The sequence below is a fragment of the Apteryx mantelli genome, chromosome Z (assembly GCF_036417845.1).
Source record: "Apteryx mantelli isolate bAptMan1 chromosome Z, bAptMan1.hap1, whole genome shotgun sequence".
Lineage (NCBI taxonomy): Eukaryota > Metazoa > Chordata > Aves > Apterygiformes > Apterygidae > Apteryx > Apteryx mantelli.
The window spans coordinates 37,763,476-37,779,566 of record NC_090020.1 but is presented as its reverse complement, the minus strand read 5'-3'; the positions used below and the strand labels follow the sequence as shown (position 1 = coordinate 37,779,566).

Genomic DNA, 16,091 nt, shown 5'->3' with positions numbered 1-16,091 from the left:
GAAGTCCTGAAGAAGCCTCATAGTTCCCAGAAAAAGATTTTCTGGATTGCACAAGATAACACATAAGTGTTAGGAAAATCACTCTAATTTATGAAACTTGCATCTGTTATGTCTGTTTTTTCAGGGAGTAACTGTATGCTTGTTATGTGTCAAGTACAAAGGTAAAATTAAAAATGAGTTTTAACAGTTGTGAGGTGAACATTTGACTGACCAGGCTGGATGTTCAGTGTGAAAATAACTTTTAATTTGCTTTCGAAGTGTCTTTCTTATTTGTTCATTCTCATCTATGAGTCCATCCTGGCACTTCTGTGTTCTTTTTCAGTTTAAATAACCTTTGCAAGAACCAACTGAAATTTATTGCCCAAAGAGTTCAGGGAACATTTGGGAGGGACTGCAAAATGTCCGCTTCACTGCTGTATATGTCTGCGGGAGGGGTTGGGAGTCAGTGCACTAATGCTTATGAAGTATCAGTTTTCATTTTAGCTTTTTTTTTTTTCCTACTTTAAATGCAGCCTGTTGCCCTGTTGCTGTGTCTTCTGCCTCTCTGTTTCTTCCAAACCTCTAGAGAACCTATCTATGTAGGTGCACAAAAAATCATTAGTCTTTGTACATATAAGTGCACTCATCTTAAAACCTTGCTTTTTATTGCTAGTGACAGTGCTGTTTTTCTGCTTTTCACATAAAATGAATGAACAATAAATAAAAGCAGTAAAAATACAAAGACATTTTTTAAATAATTCCCAGAAAACTCCAAGTGTTGTTTAAAAAGAAATACGTCCCCTGCACCTGCCTATTTTTGCCATGGTGCTAAGAAACTCGTTCTGTTCCCAGCGCACAGCTCAGGTGCCTGAATTGTGTGCTGATAACCCAAAGCAGAATGCACGTTTCAGCCTTGGCTGTATCGCACCTCCTCCAGTCTTGGGAAAGTGCATCTGTACAGTGGCAGCTTCACGATCTGGGGCAAAATTGTTCCTATGTGCTTTGTCAGATCTGGAGTACACAAGGACTGTGACCGCTAGGGTGAGACTTCTGGAGTTCTTCCCCTCTCTGTCAACACACCAGCTTGACGACTTCCATGTGTCCATGATCACTGAAAGTCTAAGCAGGATTTGTCCATTGTGAATTTTGTGCATTTAACCTGTCTTTAAACATACTTCAGTACGGTCAAGCTGGTAACTTCATGACCCAATTAGTGAATTATATGCAGAAAGTCATTTTGCATAAGACTGATTTTATTCTTAGCTGTATGTGTGTTTTTTCAGCATGTCATTTGCACTGGGTTGTGGTGTAAAGTGGAAAGTGAGAAAGAATGCAAAACTAAACTGGATCCACCAATGGATGGAACAGACTGTGACACTGGAAAGGTAAGTTACTGGTTTTCCTAAAATGGAAGTGACAAAGCAATATAGATTACATTGAACATGTACATTTTAGAAAAAAAGCTGAATAGGTCTTTGCACTTGTTTAAAGTTATTGCTTACTTTGTTTATCATTAAAATAACACAGTCTTTTATATATATATATATGTGTGTGTGTGTGTGTGTGTGTGTGTGTGTGATATGAAAAAGAGTGTATTTCCCTACAAACACTGCAATTTTTCTAAGGTAGCCAAAGCCACAGATGTTTTAGTGCTTACACTGTTTTATTTCAAACTCGTTCAGTTTTTGGTACTACTTTATGAATGGAATGTCATTGTTGCACTGCTTATTGTAAACAGAAACATAAGTTTTCAAAGATACAAAGATCTCTGCTATGATTTAAGATATAGTAGAAGTAGTCTCATGAAAAAAATCAACACAGATTTGTGATACAACTTTTTAGGATAAACTCTGTTAAAGATATAGTATATATACAGTATCAGCACACCTAAAAGAGTGATAAACATCCTTAAAAATACACCATCAAAGAAATTGAATGGTCGCCTGAAGTCAGACTTACGTTAAACATCCTTTAACAGCTTTCATGCTCGAACAATCCCTGCCATGTGTGTATATAACTGTAAATGAAAGTAAATGAACTCAAATAAAAAAGACAACAGAGGTGGAACATGCTTGAGATTTTCATGATATTATGCTGACAGCAGTTTCTCATAGGAATAATTTGCTCAGTGAATCATACTACAATCACCAAGGACTGTCTTCATCTGCTAAAAAAGCAAACAAATCTGCAAACAGAATAAAATGAATTGTTCAGGTAGTACCACTTTACATACCCAAAGAAAAATAGGCTTTATTCATTTTTATATCTCTAAGACAATGACATTTGCTGCAATCTTGTGATTCTGATAAATGTGTGTGGCTGATTTACTGTCTGTTGTTAGAGGTTGTGTTCTTTTCTATGAGCCTGGAATGCCTGTGGTAGGGAATAGGAAGCAACATCTCTTGCTAAGACCACCCAGTATTTTCCATTGTAAAACCATAGCCATCTTCAACTAGGTATCCAAATTAGTGTGTATTTTGCACATAAATGTCTGTGCCTCATTAATTCACTTGCAAAATGTGATAATAGCAACTCATTGCAGAGGACTCATTCTTAAGAGTTATGTTGATGCTCGTGGGAGCATAATGATATGGTAGTGATATGGCTCCTGGAAAGTCCATGAGGATGGTAACACTGTTTTCTTATTGTAGAGCTTAGCTAGTATGCAGTAAATAATGCAGGAGGCTCGCACTGAGCAATGAGGGTAAGAAGTATTGATTCTAATGACCAGTGCTTGCTGAACTTTGTGCCAGGTTACAGAGATACATTATGTATGCCTAGCAGTAAAAAACTAAGCAGACATCACTGAAACATCTCAGTGGATTAGGAAGGGCTCTTCTTATTTACTTTGTCGGCCCAAGATGAGCTTTGGATTTTACAAGTCACTTGCTTTGTTTTACTTTAGATTGCAGAGACAGAGTATTGTTGCCTTCTGTTCCACTCTTAGGATCTTTAAGGAGTGATGGAAATTTCATTGCTCAGCCCATTCCAGCTTAGTTGTTTTGTAAGTCGAGGATTTATAAGCAACCCTCAGCCTCTATGTCCTCTTCCTGGACAAAAATCCATTTTATGCACTGTATCTGTGGGAATATCTTTAAATAAATATGAGCATTTTCAGTCTGAAACATTCAAAAGCATTACAAAATCTATAGTTTGTGATTGCGTATCCAATATAATAATGCAGCTGTCCAATATGAAGACTTTTCAAGGTGGTATAATTATGCCATCATCACAGTGCAATAATTTAAGGCAGAAAATGAAGATTGATTAGTGAAGACCAGTTTGAAACTGCAGGTGAAATTTAAGATCACCAGACAAGAACTTGGCACAGACACTGCAAATAATAGCAGAAGTGTATTGTAAGAAGTTATAAAGGTCTTTATTGACTGCATTATTGACATGGTTTGGTTTGCTTGAAATATGAGACTTCTTCAGGCACTTTACCCATTAATAACAGTAATTCAAATAATTCAGAGTGCAAAGAGAAATGTGTTAAATTCCAGATGTCAATGAAATTAATTGTTCATTGTCTTTTTGTAGTCTTACTGCTTTACAGTTGTTAAAATTTCATAATACATGGGACAGCTTTTCAGTTACTCTAAGCTGATAAAGTAATACTGTTCTACAGAATTATGATGATATGTACCAGATTACAGAACATAACAGTTTTACTTGGATAATTTTTACATGAGAAATAGCAGTACTTTCTTCATCCAGAGCTGATAATCTGGCCTTTTTTAAATAAATGCCAGAACTTCTATTGACTTTCTCGGGACTACCTCACTTGGGCTTCCATCCTCTGCTTTTTGAATACAAATTGTGAATAAAGCCTCATTTTCTCTATAACTTGTAATATAACTTTATATTATGACAGTGGTCATAATATATGTGGATAGTCCTTGGCCAGTGCAGTTCCCACTGGCTATGTCTATGCCAGTAAACCAAGCAAGCGCAGGGAACAGCCCTGAACGCTATGTTGTGATCATCTGTACAGGTCAGTTGGTGATTGATCCCTGAGGTGGGTTTGGGCTGGACCCAACGGCACTCTCCTAGGCAGTGCTCAGCCTCAGGTGAAGGGGACAGTCTGGTCTAGGGACCATTTGCAGCAGGCTGTTCCAGTAGCTACCCTGTGCTGGGAATGGACTTGAGCTTGAGCCTGTGGACAAGAGTTGCGCTTACTACACGGCCACAGAGCCAGAGAAGGGACTCTGGCTGTTATATTTGCTAGTCTAGAAAAATTAACTACTGGGATCAATAGGAACACAGATTCCTGACTCAAATGAGGACTGTGCATTCAACAAAGTGTTTATGTTGGGCTTCCTGTGTGCTTGTAAAGCAATGAGTTGTTTGGTATGTGTCTTGATTTATTTACCTAAGAGCTGAATTTTGACCTAGTGGTGTAAGGCTGGCGAGTGCATCAGTCGAACCTCTTTTGCGGAGCACATGGAGGGGGAGTGGAGCGTGTGGAGCACTTGCAGCCGAACTTGCAACACTGGAGTCAGCAGTCGACAGCGCAAATGCCCCAGGTAAAAACAAGTTCAGGTTTCCATTGCTGTTCATCTGTGTTTCTGAATAGAATCTGATTCTTACAAGTACAGAAACCTGCTGAGATACCATTGCCATATATGTAAGCAATTCATTTTTTATGAATACTGAAAAACTCAGTAGGAGAAAAGTTACTTACGGTTGGGAACTTCTGTTTTCCAACAAATGGGTCGTATAAGTTTTACCCAACCAAGTAAGAGTCATGAGCTTTTGATGTGCATGTAAATGGGTGATGGGAGCAGAACATGCAATTTCTAGGAAATTATCTGTTCCATAATGATTTTTCTTTATTATGTGGAAACGCTAATTTTCCTCATTTCTACTGTTCACAAAAGCTTAGATAACATTAATGGGAGAATACAACCTTTGTTTCACACTTTACCTGAAGAAGAAAAACACTTAGATTTTCTTGACTTGGAGAGTGTCCAAAATAAAATTCTCATCTTTTATTTTATTTTACTGGGAAAAAAAGTCTTATTTCTCATTTGGACGGTCAAGGGATTAAAACCTTTTCAAAGAGATCTTTCTAGCAGCTCTGCAGGCATTTAGGTGTGGAATATCTGAAAACAAAATTTATAAAACTCTTATCTTGTGAAAATGAAAATCCCATGACTTGAGGGTAAAGGGAGTTTTTACCAATGACTTGCATGGAGCCAATATTTCACTACAGGGATCTCAGTAGTCAGATAGAAGATACTTTCCTCTTAATTACTCAATACCGCATTTCTCTTTTGTAGGTCACTAACACACAGAGAAAAGAAGGAAAAAAGAGGAAGAGAAGTAGGAATACAGTAGAATAGATGGTTTTAGAAAATAATAGAAAAAAACGGGAGAAGTGAAGAAAGGTGAAAGACAATATAACAGATTTTGAGCAAAAGAAACAGGAAAAGAAAGACAGAGGCAATAAAATAGAAAAATTTGTGTAAAGAAACGTGAGGAAAACATGGATATAGCTATACAAAAGCAACATAGTCTAAGAGAAAAATGCCTTCCAGATATACAAAATGCCTTCATATTCCCTCCCATCTAAATGTCACTTCCAGCTGCATGCCCGAAAGCTAATTCTAGAATTTAAAGCTGTCTTAATTTCACTTTCATTCATTTCTTCAAGCAACGTACTGGAGTAATTAGCTCCAGTTTCTGCATCTGCTTTTCTTTTGCCTTTGTGCATTAGCACTCACAGGCACAACTGGATGGACCAGAAGAAAACAAAGCATACTGTCTGAGCTTTGTAACACCACACCTGCAAAGGAGGCAGCAAATGTAATTTAATGGAAGCGTCCCCTCACTGGCATCTTTGGCTCAGTCAGGCCAGAAAAAAATTACCTGAGCTATATGAGTAACACAGCTGAAGTTCTCTTTACTGAACACTCCTGCTAATCCTAGTGCTTCTTTGGAGCTAAGTGTACATTTTAGCATCTGTGGCTCTTCACATGTAATGTAACAGGTCCAGAAAGAAGGCAAACATGTTTTGTTTTGCGAATTTGATTTTCTTGTGGGTAATGTCTTAATATTACATTTCAACAAAAATTCTGTTATTTAAACTGACTTTGTATATGGAAGAAATAAATTATGCTGTAAATTTGACAAAATGTGTCCAACAAACAAGCATGGTATTTGTGCTGTCTTTTCTAGTCCAGGCCTTGAAGTAGAGTGTCATGGTCCCACAGTACAGTACAGAATATGCAAAAACCCTTCTTGTCCTGCTGGCGTGCCTGCCTTCAGGGACTGGCAGTGCCAGGCTTTCAGTGTCAGATCTTCCTATCAGAAGCACGTGCACCAGTGGCAGGCTGTCATTGATGATGGTGAGTATAAGCTATCTATCTCCCACGTTGTTATCTGCTAATATGTCTTATAGCTAGCTCATATTGCCGTTGATTAAGAAACAGATGGTAGAAACTTGAAAAAAAATTTAAAGGACCAAGATTTTTAGTAAGCTGTTTTTGTTTCATTGCCGAAGTCTGGTGGTATTTTCACATGCTTTGGAATTTACTGTCTCATGTTCCTATTGAATTTATGCTTCTTAATATGTGATGACTACATTTGTACTAAAATTCAACATCAGTTTGGTCTTACATAAACAGAAAAGTAGTATGAAGTCACTCATGAATACAGCTTTCTAGAGGAATGCTACATCTTTCAGTGTATGTGTATCTATTATACTTCTATCTGCAAAGCCAGCAAGACAATACGGATATTGTAGTGAACATTTACTTTTGAAGAAGGAGAAAAGCACTTTGGGTTTAACAGTTGGATGTTTCAGATATCCAGCATTGGCTTTTGGCAAAAATACATACGTACTGCAGGTCTTGCAGTTAGGTCAGTTTTCTATAAATCCAGACAGCTACTTCAAGCAAGGTCTTGACATTTTGGTGTAACAGTCTTGCTTAGTTACTGTGCCTTTAACAGTGTGTTCAAGTAAGAGAATAGTAGTATCAAACATTTATAATACCTACAGAGATGAAGTTGTCATGAAATATCAACATCTAAAAACCAAAACATTCTATTCAAGTTCATGCTAGGAATATGAACAGTAACTGCCATTCAAATTAATTTGCTCTAAATTGTGATACTGTATTTTATTCAAAAATCCAACAAAAAGACTTAAGTTATGAAAACAGTTTTAAAAAAAAAATTAGCAACTAGTGATAAAGAAATGCCTGAAACAACACTGGAGTACTATAAGTATGTGTTATCGTATTTTAAGGTGTGAGATTGTTGTAGTTTATTATTGCCATTTATATTTCAAGCATGAAAGATAATATCAGCAACCATCCTGAAGCATAAATTTTAAGAGAACTGTTTGTTTTGCTGAGTCCTGAAAAATGTGAATGTATTATCACAAACTTATTCTAATATATTTAGCTAAAAAGGGATATTTTCTATATTAAGCTTACTCTCAAAGTGCCAAAATGAAAACTGATCAACCTGTTTTCAGTTTGGCTTGTATGTTAGCTGGTGTTCAGAGGAAGGAGAACGCTCTCCAGATATTTTATAGGTGTGTACCTAGTGAATCAGTTTGGTTTTGTTTTAGTAACTTGTGATCTAGCACAAGATGCATGATTTATATCCTAAGGGCTCAAAAGCTTTCAGCCTGACTTTGAATACTTCAGTCATCTACTGAAAAATCTCTGATACGCTCCAGTCCCACATTAAGGAGTGTGGATGGTTGTTTCCATCTAATTTTGTTCAGAGAGATCTTGTTATCTTGAGGCGTATCTCAGGGGATACAAAACTGGACACCAGCTAAAGAGTTCCAGTATTACAGAAACACATTGATCCTAAGTCTTTAATTATTTGCCCTTTTAGCCTTTACTAGACCCTAATGCAACATGTCCAAAATGCTCGTATTTAAATGAGGTCTCCTATAGTCTGTTACTGCCAAGCCTGGGGGCTGCAGTTGTCTCTGTAGTTACTGCTTTGCATGGCATGCTTCATAAAACAGAATTGATATTTGGAAAAGTAGCATATGATCAAAAACTGATAATACCTCACTTTTGGGGTGACCTAAATAGGATTAGGCTCTTTGGGAAGACTCATCAATGACATGTTTTGCTTGACTTGATAACTTTGCCTTTTCCAAAATAGAGTTGTAGCAATTAAATGGGTAATCTGGAATTTATTCTGAAGATGGGTTAAATACCTATTTTAAAATTATAAAAGAGAATCAGAATTGTTTATCTTTTAAGGGTTTTTCTGGAGAATTTTGAGATAGCGTCAATTGTGTTTAACAGTCTGTTAGCCACAAAGTTGTACGGTGAAAACGAAGGTGGGTAACCCAACCTCTTTAATTGCAAGTATTCTGAGTGTTATAACTCCCATGTATTTACAAAAGTTGCCCAGTGTTGTTGGGGTTTTGTCTCTTTGAGTTCAGTCTTCTTAAAGTAATGTTTAGGTTCAAAGTCTTGATAAGGCATTCCTTTAAATTCCTTTAAATGCCTCATACAGGCTATTCTTGAGCTACTGGGTGACTTTGCAATTACTATTTAAGCAGTATAACAGCAGTGTAGAGGGCACAAACTCAGGCAGAGCCTCACACTTTTCAACTGGAGATGGCTTGTGTCTGACTGTCTTCACATGTTGGCAGAGGAGATGACGTCTGTTTGTACTTGTCCCCTAGAGATGCCCAGAGGCTGTGTCAATTTTAGCAAATTAAATGCATGCAGGCCAGTCTCTTGTGCTCAAGTCAGCTGGCCCAGAAGGCCTGTGTCCATCCTTTTCAACTCTTTTACGCTCTGAAAATGGGTGGTGACATCCAAACCGCTTTTTGGAAATGGTTCTTTGCAGGTGGTGATTTCCAGTCTAGACACAGTTAGTGCTAGTTGGCGCTGGCCAAAAACGTGCCGGAGACTGTTCTACCGTTTAACTGTATTGGCAGTAGAGTGCCAGTGCCCTTGAATGTTTCCTGGAATTGTTTAATTTACTAATAAAATACACTCCAGGAATCTAGCTAGAAGTCAGTATGAAGTCAGAGTAGCATAGACTGTGTCCAAGGGAAATCAGCTAAGAATTCAGAATTGTCATTATACTTTCAAAATCTACAAAAGATTTAGGAAGAAGTTCTGAGCTAGTATGCTTATGAATAAGTAAAGATATGAAAACATCATGTAATTTTGTGTTGACCATTGAGAGGAGATTTAATTTATTTTATTTGTAATTACCTCAACAGTGGGCAAGCAAACACCGTTATTTATAAAAGAGGGCTCTTAAGGATCCAAAAATCAGCCTTTTGATATTATTACTTTTTTATTCTTTTCAAAATTATAAATGATTTGCAGAATGTTTCAGAAATGTAGTAGAAAATTGCTTGACCTTGCTAACAATGTTAAAAAGAATGAGTTCAATTTTTGTCTTTTTTTTTAATGTGGACTTTGTAAAGCCGTATATTTTTCTTCTCGGGGTTTTTCACTTGCTTAATTTTTTTCTCTTTGACCTGCATAGTTAGAAAATCTGGAAAGTGTTAAGTTACTTTTTTAACCAGTATTTATGATCTGCCAAAAGTATAATAGAATGAAAGTATAGATTACAACCAAAATATTCCAACAGCTGTAATGTGCATACTCTTAATTGTTACAATGAACATGACATGAGTATTATGTAGGCTCAAGTTTATAGCACAAGTATGTTCTAGCAGGAAAAAGAATTTGAGTTTTTCAAGCAGATGGGAAAAGCATCAAAAGCTTTTTTTTTTTTTTTCTCGCTTTTCCCAAGATAACTTGTTATACTAACAGAGATTCATGCCACACAGATAAACAGGCTTCAGTTCTAAAAATCCTGTTGGTAATAATTTTGCATTTATTAAGTGACTTTTTATTAATTTGGTGTTTCTTTCATCAATTACTATTACAGAAAAGCCATGTGCCTTATTCTGTTCTCCAACTGGAAAGGATCAACCCATTCTCCTAACAGAAAAGGTGATAGATGGGACTTCTTGTGGCCAGCATGGGGTAGATATCTGTGCAAATGGCAGATGCCAGGTACGAATTCCTTCTTTAGAGCCTGGATACATATGCACGCACATATGCAGGTGCATATGTTTGTTATGCATATGTGTTACTTCTCTGACAGAACGTTGCAAAAGGCATAACCAGGACTGAATGCCTCTTTTTGTATTGAAATATTTTAAACTCCTTTCACTCAATGCAACACAGGACATGAAGGTTTAGCTTGGGGAATGTGTGTCTATGATGATAAGGATGATAATAACAAATTGCGGCACAGTGAAGGATGACTATAATTGATTCCATCTTCTAAGGGAAGCCTCAGCTTTCAACAGCTTGGGGAATTTTGCCATGGGGTGTGCATATGTATGTTTAATTCTGCCTTTTTCACCTGTACAGAATTTTACATCTAAATAAACCGGGACCAAAGGAGCTGCATCACAGATAATTAAATCTGAATGCTTGTGTTATTCATGTTACTTCATGCTCCTCAGATTTGATTTGGTTCATAGAAGTTCTCTTGCTACTTTTATAGTACTTCATGTGGAAACTCTTCCATATAAAAGTTCCACGGGTTTTTTTTTTTCCTTCTTCTTGGTCTGCTTCTCTTTGTACACATTGGATTCAGTTTAAAAAAAAACAAACAAAAACACAACCTTTAACCTAATAACTTTTAACAAATTAACTTATGCATACATGTGCACATGTACATATATGTATGTCAAATAAGCATTTCTCAAGTGACTGAGTACATGCAACAAGTATACCCTTGGGGCTTTTGCTTATCATGTAACATTCGCAGATTTAATCCCAAAGGTGGTATATACCCCATTTTTCCAAAAAAAAATATCTTTTGTATATCATCCACTCTTCACGTTTGTGTCTGTGAATACTGTGTAATAAAGACAATACAAATCCCAAACCAGACCTGCCTGATTAAGACTAAATTGGGCTCTTGGAATATCAAGAGGTATAGAGAGGTGCTTATCAAACTTAAATATCTAAATTATAAGGTTTCCCATATTTTAGCCTGTGCTTTTAGATGCCAGATGAGCAAGAACTTTTGGGATTACAGCTTTAGAGTTACGAATGTAAATTTTGCAGATTTACCATTTTGGATATGCAGTCTTTTGTATGCTTCTAACATAATGCCTAATTTAAAATCTATATTGCTCTCTTCTTTTTTTTAATTCAAAGAACACTAATAGAAATTCCATGCATAACATGAAGTAACTATCTTCATGTGCTTGGAGATGAGCAAATTCCTGGTAGACCATGATTTCTGTTTTTTTATGGGAATCCTTTATTTCCTCATTAACCTGGTCTTAACTTCACCATTTATCAAATGCAGTTGAAGTTTTATTGGTTTCATCAGATGCATTTATATGGTGCACAAGATTACACTGTGATGATTCTTCTAGATTTTAGAATGTTTTTATTTCATGTCAGGCCAACATATAGTATTAACTGTAAATGTTTCTACTGTCAAGCTAGCAGTGATTTTAATGATGGAAATACAGCTAACGTGGTAATTTGAGGGTGCTTGAGTAAATGTTGTTTATTTTAAGTAAATGCTTGTTGCTAGCTTTTCATAAAGCACAAAAAAAGTTTGTATTCACATGTTCTAGATATGTTTGTATTCTATTCAAAATAAGACATGAGATGCATAACTGACTTGACATCAGATGGCACTTGACCCTTATGGGGTTGGCAAAGAATCTACCATAATTTGAGCTCAGAAAGCATTAGAGTCAAGCACGCTGCCATCTCTGAGCAGGAGGACCCATTGAGTGTGTGGCACAGTGGCTCAGAAATGCCATAGCGCAGCTAGAGAGCAGCTCTGGAGTTGGCCAACTATACAAGAAGAGTGAACACAGTAACCTACATAAAATCGTAGAAGAATTTAGAATGAAAGGGATCTCTGGACAGACATCATCTAGTCCAGCCCTCATTCAGAGCAGGGCTAGCTTCAAAGCTAGATCAGGCTGATCAGGTGTCTTGCAAAAGGGTGAAATGCCCACTGGGAAAGGCAGCTTTATGGCAGTCATGGGCTGTCTCTCAAAAGCTTTATTTTCTTCTCCCACAGAAATTTGGCTGTGATGGCATATTAGGATCTCTGGCTCGTGAAGATCATTGTGGTGTGTGCAATGGTAATGGAAAATCATGCAAAGTTATTAAAGGAGATTTTAACCATACCAGAGGAGCAGGTAAATCTGCTTATTTCAAATACATGGAAAACTGTTAGATGTTTTGACTGCTTTGACCATTGGAAAATACGCTATGCTTTCTTAAATGATGCAGTGCCTCACAGGAATTTCAGAGCTACAGAAGAAATTTTTATGATAATAAAATTTATCATATAAATATAATAATATTTATATGATAATATATTCAATATTTTAGATAAGATTCATGAATATTTTTAAATGTAAATATTTTGAAATCATATTGTTTTCCTTAGATTCATTAAATTAAGGAATTACCTAATTTATATTACTGTAAGAAGCACATTATATCTTAGAAGAGGTTGATTTTGATAAGTTTAAGAAGTGAAATTTATATTTTGAGTAAATACGCTATATATTTTTTAGAGTTTTTACATTCATTTAGTGTTCTTCAAAATAAATATTCAAGTTATGGTCTGTTGCCTACAGAAATGTCATTAAACAAGTACGCAATGGGTGAACATAAAGCCAAACGTCTCAAGAAGCAATCTTACATATTTTTATTATTTGTTCTTTTATGCTTATAATAACATATCATAAAGAGCAAATAGATTTTCTGATGCAGAATAAACAGTAGATTTTCAGGGTTCTGCAATTTGTTCTTCAATTGAGTTGAATTGACTGGCCCCAATATAATAGTGTTGACAGAACAGAGGACTGAGATCCTAATAATGTTCATCATGTGCCTTATATGCCTTTTCCCCACGAAGAGTCTCTTCTCTGGAGGAACATTTCTTTTCAGCCTTTGTTTGCCATTACACTTTCAGTTTCTTGCTTAGAAAATTTACAGAATTTCAAGATTGTAAGTACATCACTTATCACAAAGTAGTACAATTAGAAGAAACAATATATGTTTGAAAAATCAAGAGAATTCAGTGCATTTTAGGCTAAACTATAATACTAAAAAAAAAAAAAAAAAAGTGAGGCACAGCCTTCAGATGCTCGAGACCAGCCTTCTCTTAGGCTAGCAGTAATGTAGAACAGAAATCCTAAACCACAGAGGAGTCTGGAAGACTACAAGCACAGAAAAAAGATGTCAGCTACAGAGCAAAAACTACAGAGAAGGTAGTTGTTAATACAAATTACAATGTCTCAGCTTTCTTTTATAGCTGAAGTAAATACGCAAACACTTTTCAGGTTTTATTCAGGGTTCAGTGCAGGTATATAATACACTGGCACTGCCACCTAAACACAACTACTGTTCCTTCTCCAGAAGCTGAATGTCAGCAATACATAGAATGTGTTATTAGCTCTTAAGGAAACTAAAGATAAATAATGCTGCCTGGCAACTATACTATGTTAAAATCAGGATTATAGACAAGGTGTTGTAAATGCTCAGTATTTTGTAATATAACATTATGTAACTACACAGAATAAAGCTTTATTTTACTATCCACTTTTTGAAGTCCACCCAAGTAATCTGAAATTTGATTTTATTAATAAACATTCCTGGTTGCATGTAATTTTTCACCTTCATTGCCTTCTCACTCCTTCTTACTTAAAGCAAATGACTCAACAGCATTTCTTAATCCCACACTTTATGAAAGCAATTTTAATGCAAACCAAATATCTGATGAGTATACTTCAAAGCTCAAGCCATTCAGAACAGGGTTTGTATGTGTTAAAGCAAGAGGGAGCTGGAGTACAAAACATTTATCCCCCCTCCATCCAAAATAAATAAATAAATAAATAAATAAAGGCAACAGAGGGCTGTTTGGTTTTTAGCATTGTGTCATTTAGCTCTTCATGCTGAGTGAAGTTGGCATTCTCTTGTGGTCATCTGGTGATGGTAATGACAGAAAATTGTGCTTGGCTGGAGACAACTTTATCTGTGTATTCCCCAGCCCCATTAACTCTTGTTATGTTTTACTTTGTTCATTGTATATCATGGCATATGTATTACACATAGCACAGTTACAGAGCTTGTTTCAAAGCTAATAACTGACATCTTTACATGAGCAAGGACCCTCAAACCATTGTCATATAGAATATAACATTATATTTGAAAAGCAAAACAGAAGAGAATAACTGAAAAAATGCTAGAGGTACTTTTCTGTATTTTTGTATTTTACTCAGGACATTTGGTCTCATACTTAGGTTATGTGGAAGCTTTGGTGATACCTGCAGGAGCAAGGAGAATCAAAGTTGTGGAAGAAAAACCTGCTCACAGTTATTTAGGTAAACTTTGTATGGCTTAGTGTTCATACTCTGAATCAACACTGAAGACTGCTAGTTAAACATGCTTTTGTGATTAAACAAAATTGTGAGTGGAAAGGAAAACTTTCAAAAGAACATTTAAAGAAATTTCATAGAAACGACAGAATTAAAGAGTGGCTATGACAGTTTTTTTTTTTTTTAACTTTTGTGTCATCTCAAATACAGTGAAAACAATATGTTGCCATGCTTACCTTTTTGTTTTCAGAATGTTTCAAGGAATACATTTAGATTGCATAAGGAAAAATTCTGCAGATTTTCTGTTAGAACATTTTCAACATTTCATGTGGAAAATGCTAAAGAAAATATTTCACATTGAAACTAGCAAAAAAAAAGGTTTTATGTTGAAACATGAAATAATTTGCACTCAGCCAATATAAAACCATGCTGACCAATGCATAGCACATTACCAACAAAGTCAACAGAGTTTTTAATATTGAACCAACGAACCCAGAAAACTATTTATTGTTTACATTATTTCAAATTTTCTGAATGCTTTCATGGACAAATTTAATCAAAATCAATTTTTCTAGTTTTCCAGTTTCTATAAAGTTGTCTGGAAAAAAATGTTTTTCCTCTTTTAGTCAGTTCTAAAACTTGTCTAAGAGAGTAAAATTTATTGTTATTATAGTTAGGGGGAGTTAAATTAATATCTGAAATGTCATAACTGGTCCTGTTCTGTTCATTGCTTACAGCTCAAATTGAGAGAGACTCAGTATTAAAAATAGAACAGCAAAATGAAAAATCCCCTGGTTTGGTCACTATTCTTTGTTCTGCTTATAAGCAACATCTACATTTCAAGAAACTTTTTACTTGAGCATTCTTGGTACTTTAATGGAAAGTGAGTTGAAGCTGATGAGTCTTAATTATGTCAGCTTAAATTATCAAAGGGTGATAATTCAATTAGTTTATCATGAGTGCTGCTCCTGTCCTGTTAAGATATCTCAAGGGATCAAGAGTTCTGGATTATTTCATGATGCCCCAATAGCTGCTGTGGGATATAAGTGCATATAGGAGGGTGTCAAATCAATAACTGAAGTTTCATTGATGTGTCTTCTACATTTTCCAAGGTTTTTCCCACTGTTTATTATGATATGGGGGCAATTGAAGTACAATTTATTTTTTATTTTTTAAGTAATTCAAAAATAAACAAATATTGGAGTTGTACTTAGGGAAATTAATTCTTTTTTCATGAATACCAAAATGATTCCTCCTCTGCCTTACCACAGATGAAAGAATGTAATGCTTTTTTATGCCCATTATATAATATCACCAAATAACTTGCAGGACTTTCTCAGACATCCTGCTTAATTTTTTTAAGTGTTCTAACTGGCGGAGTTGAAAATTAGTTCTTAACTAATTGGGACTTTAATTTTACCTTGCTTAATTTAGCTAAATAATGTTAGTCTGAGTGAAGATCAGCTAGTATTTCATTGCGTTTTTTTTGTTCAGCATTTTTGGGGAAGACAGAACAGCTCTCTTGCAATGTTTTGAATTAAATAGCATTGTTACTGTTTTCTTTTTTCTTTTTTTATTATCAGAAAGAACTTAAATCTTCAATTGAAGGACATTTGTTCTGAAAGCATAAAAATTTGAATTGAATGGAACAGTAGTGCAAGTTTTCGGGAGAAGGCATAAATCTTTCAGCTTAGAATTAATATTCAGCACTGTAACTAAAATGTGAAAT

At 35.6% G+C, this 16,091-nt stretch overlaps 1 protein-coding gene across 3 annotated transcripts in view; it reads left to right on the top strand.

Moving 5' to 3' along the window:
- Positions 1-16,091, top strand: part of ADAMTS19 (ADAM metallopeptidase with thrombospondin type 1 motif 19) — a 158,662-nt gene that overhangs the window by 103,720 nt on the left and 38,851 nt on the right. For 2 of the 3 annotated variants that reach the window (XM_067315931.1, XM_067315929.1), the window contains exons 11-16: positions 1,263-1,364; positions 4,375-4,505; positions 6,160-6,329; positions 9,874-10,001; positions 12,052-12,172; positions 14,267-14,368. In XM_067315931.1, the coding sequence (XP_067172032.1) occupies positions 1,263-1,364; positions 4,375-4,505; positions 6,160-6,329; positions 9,874-10,001; positions 12,052-12,172; positions 14,267-14,368 (754 nt within the window). The remainder of the gene's footprint in view (positions 1-1,262; positions 1,365-4,374; positions 4,506-6,159; positions 6,330-9,873; positions 10,002-12,051; positions 12,173-14,266; positions 14,369-16,091) is intronic. The other variant, XM_067315930.1, reaches the window with a different exon arrangement.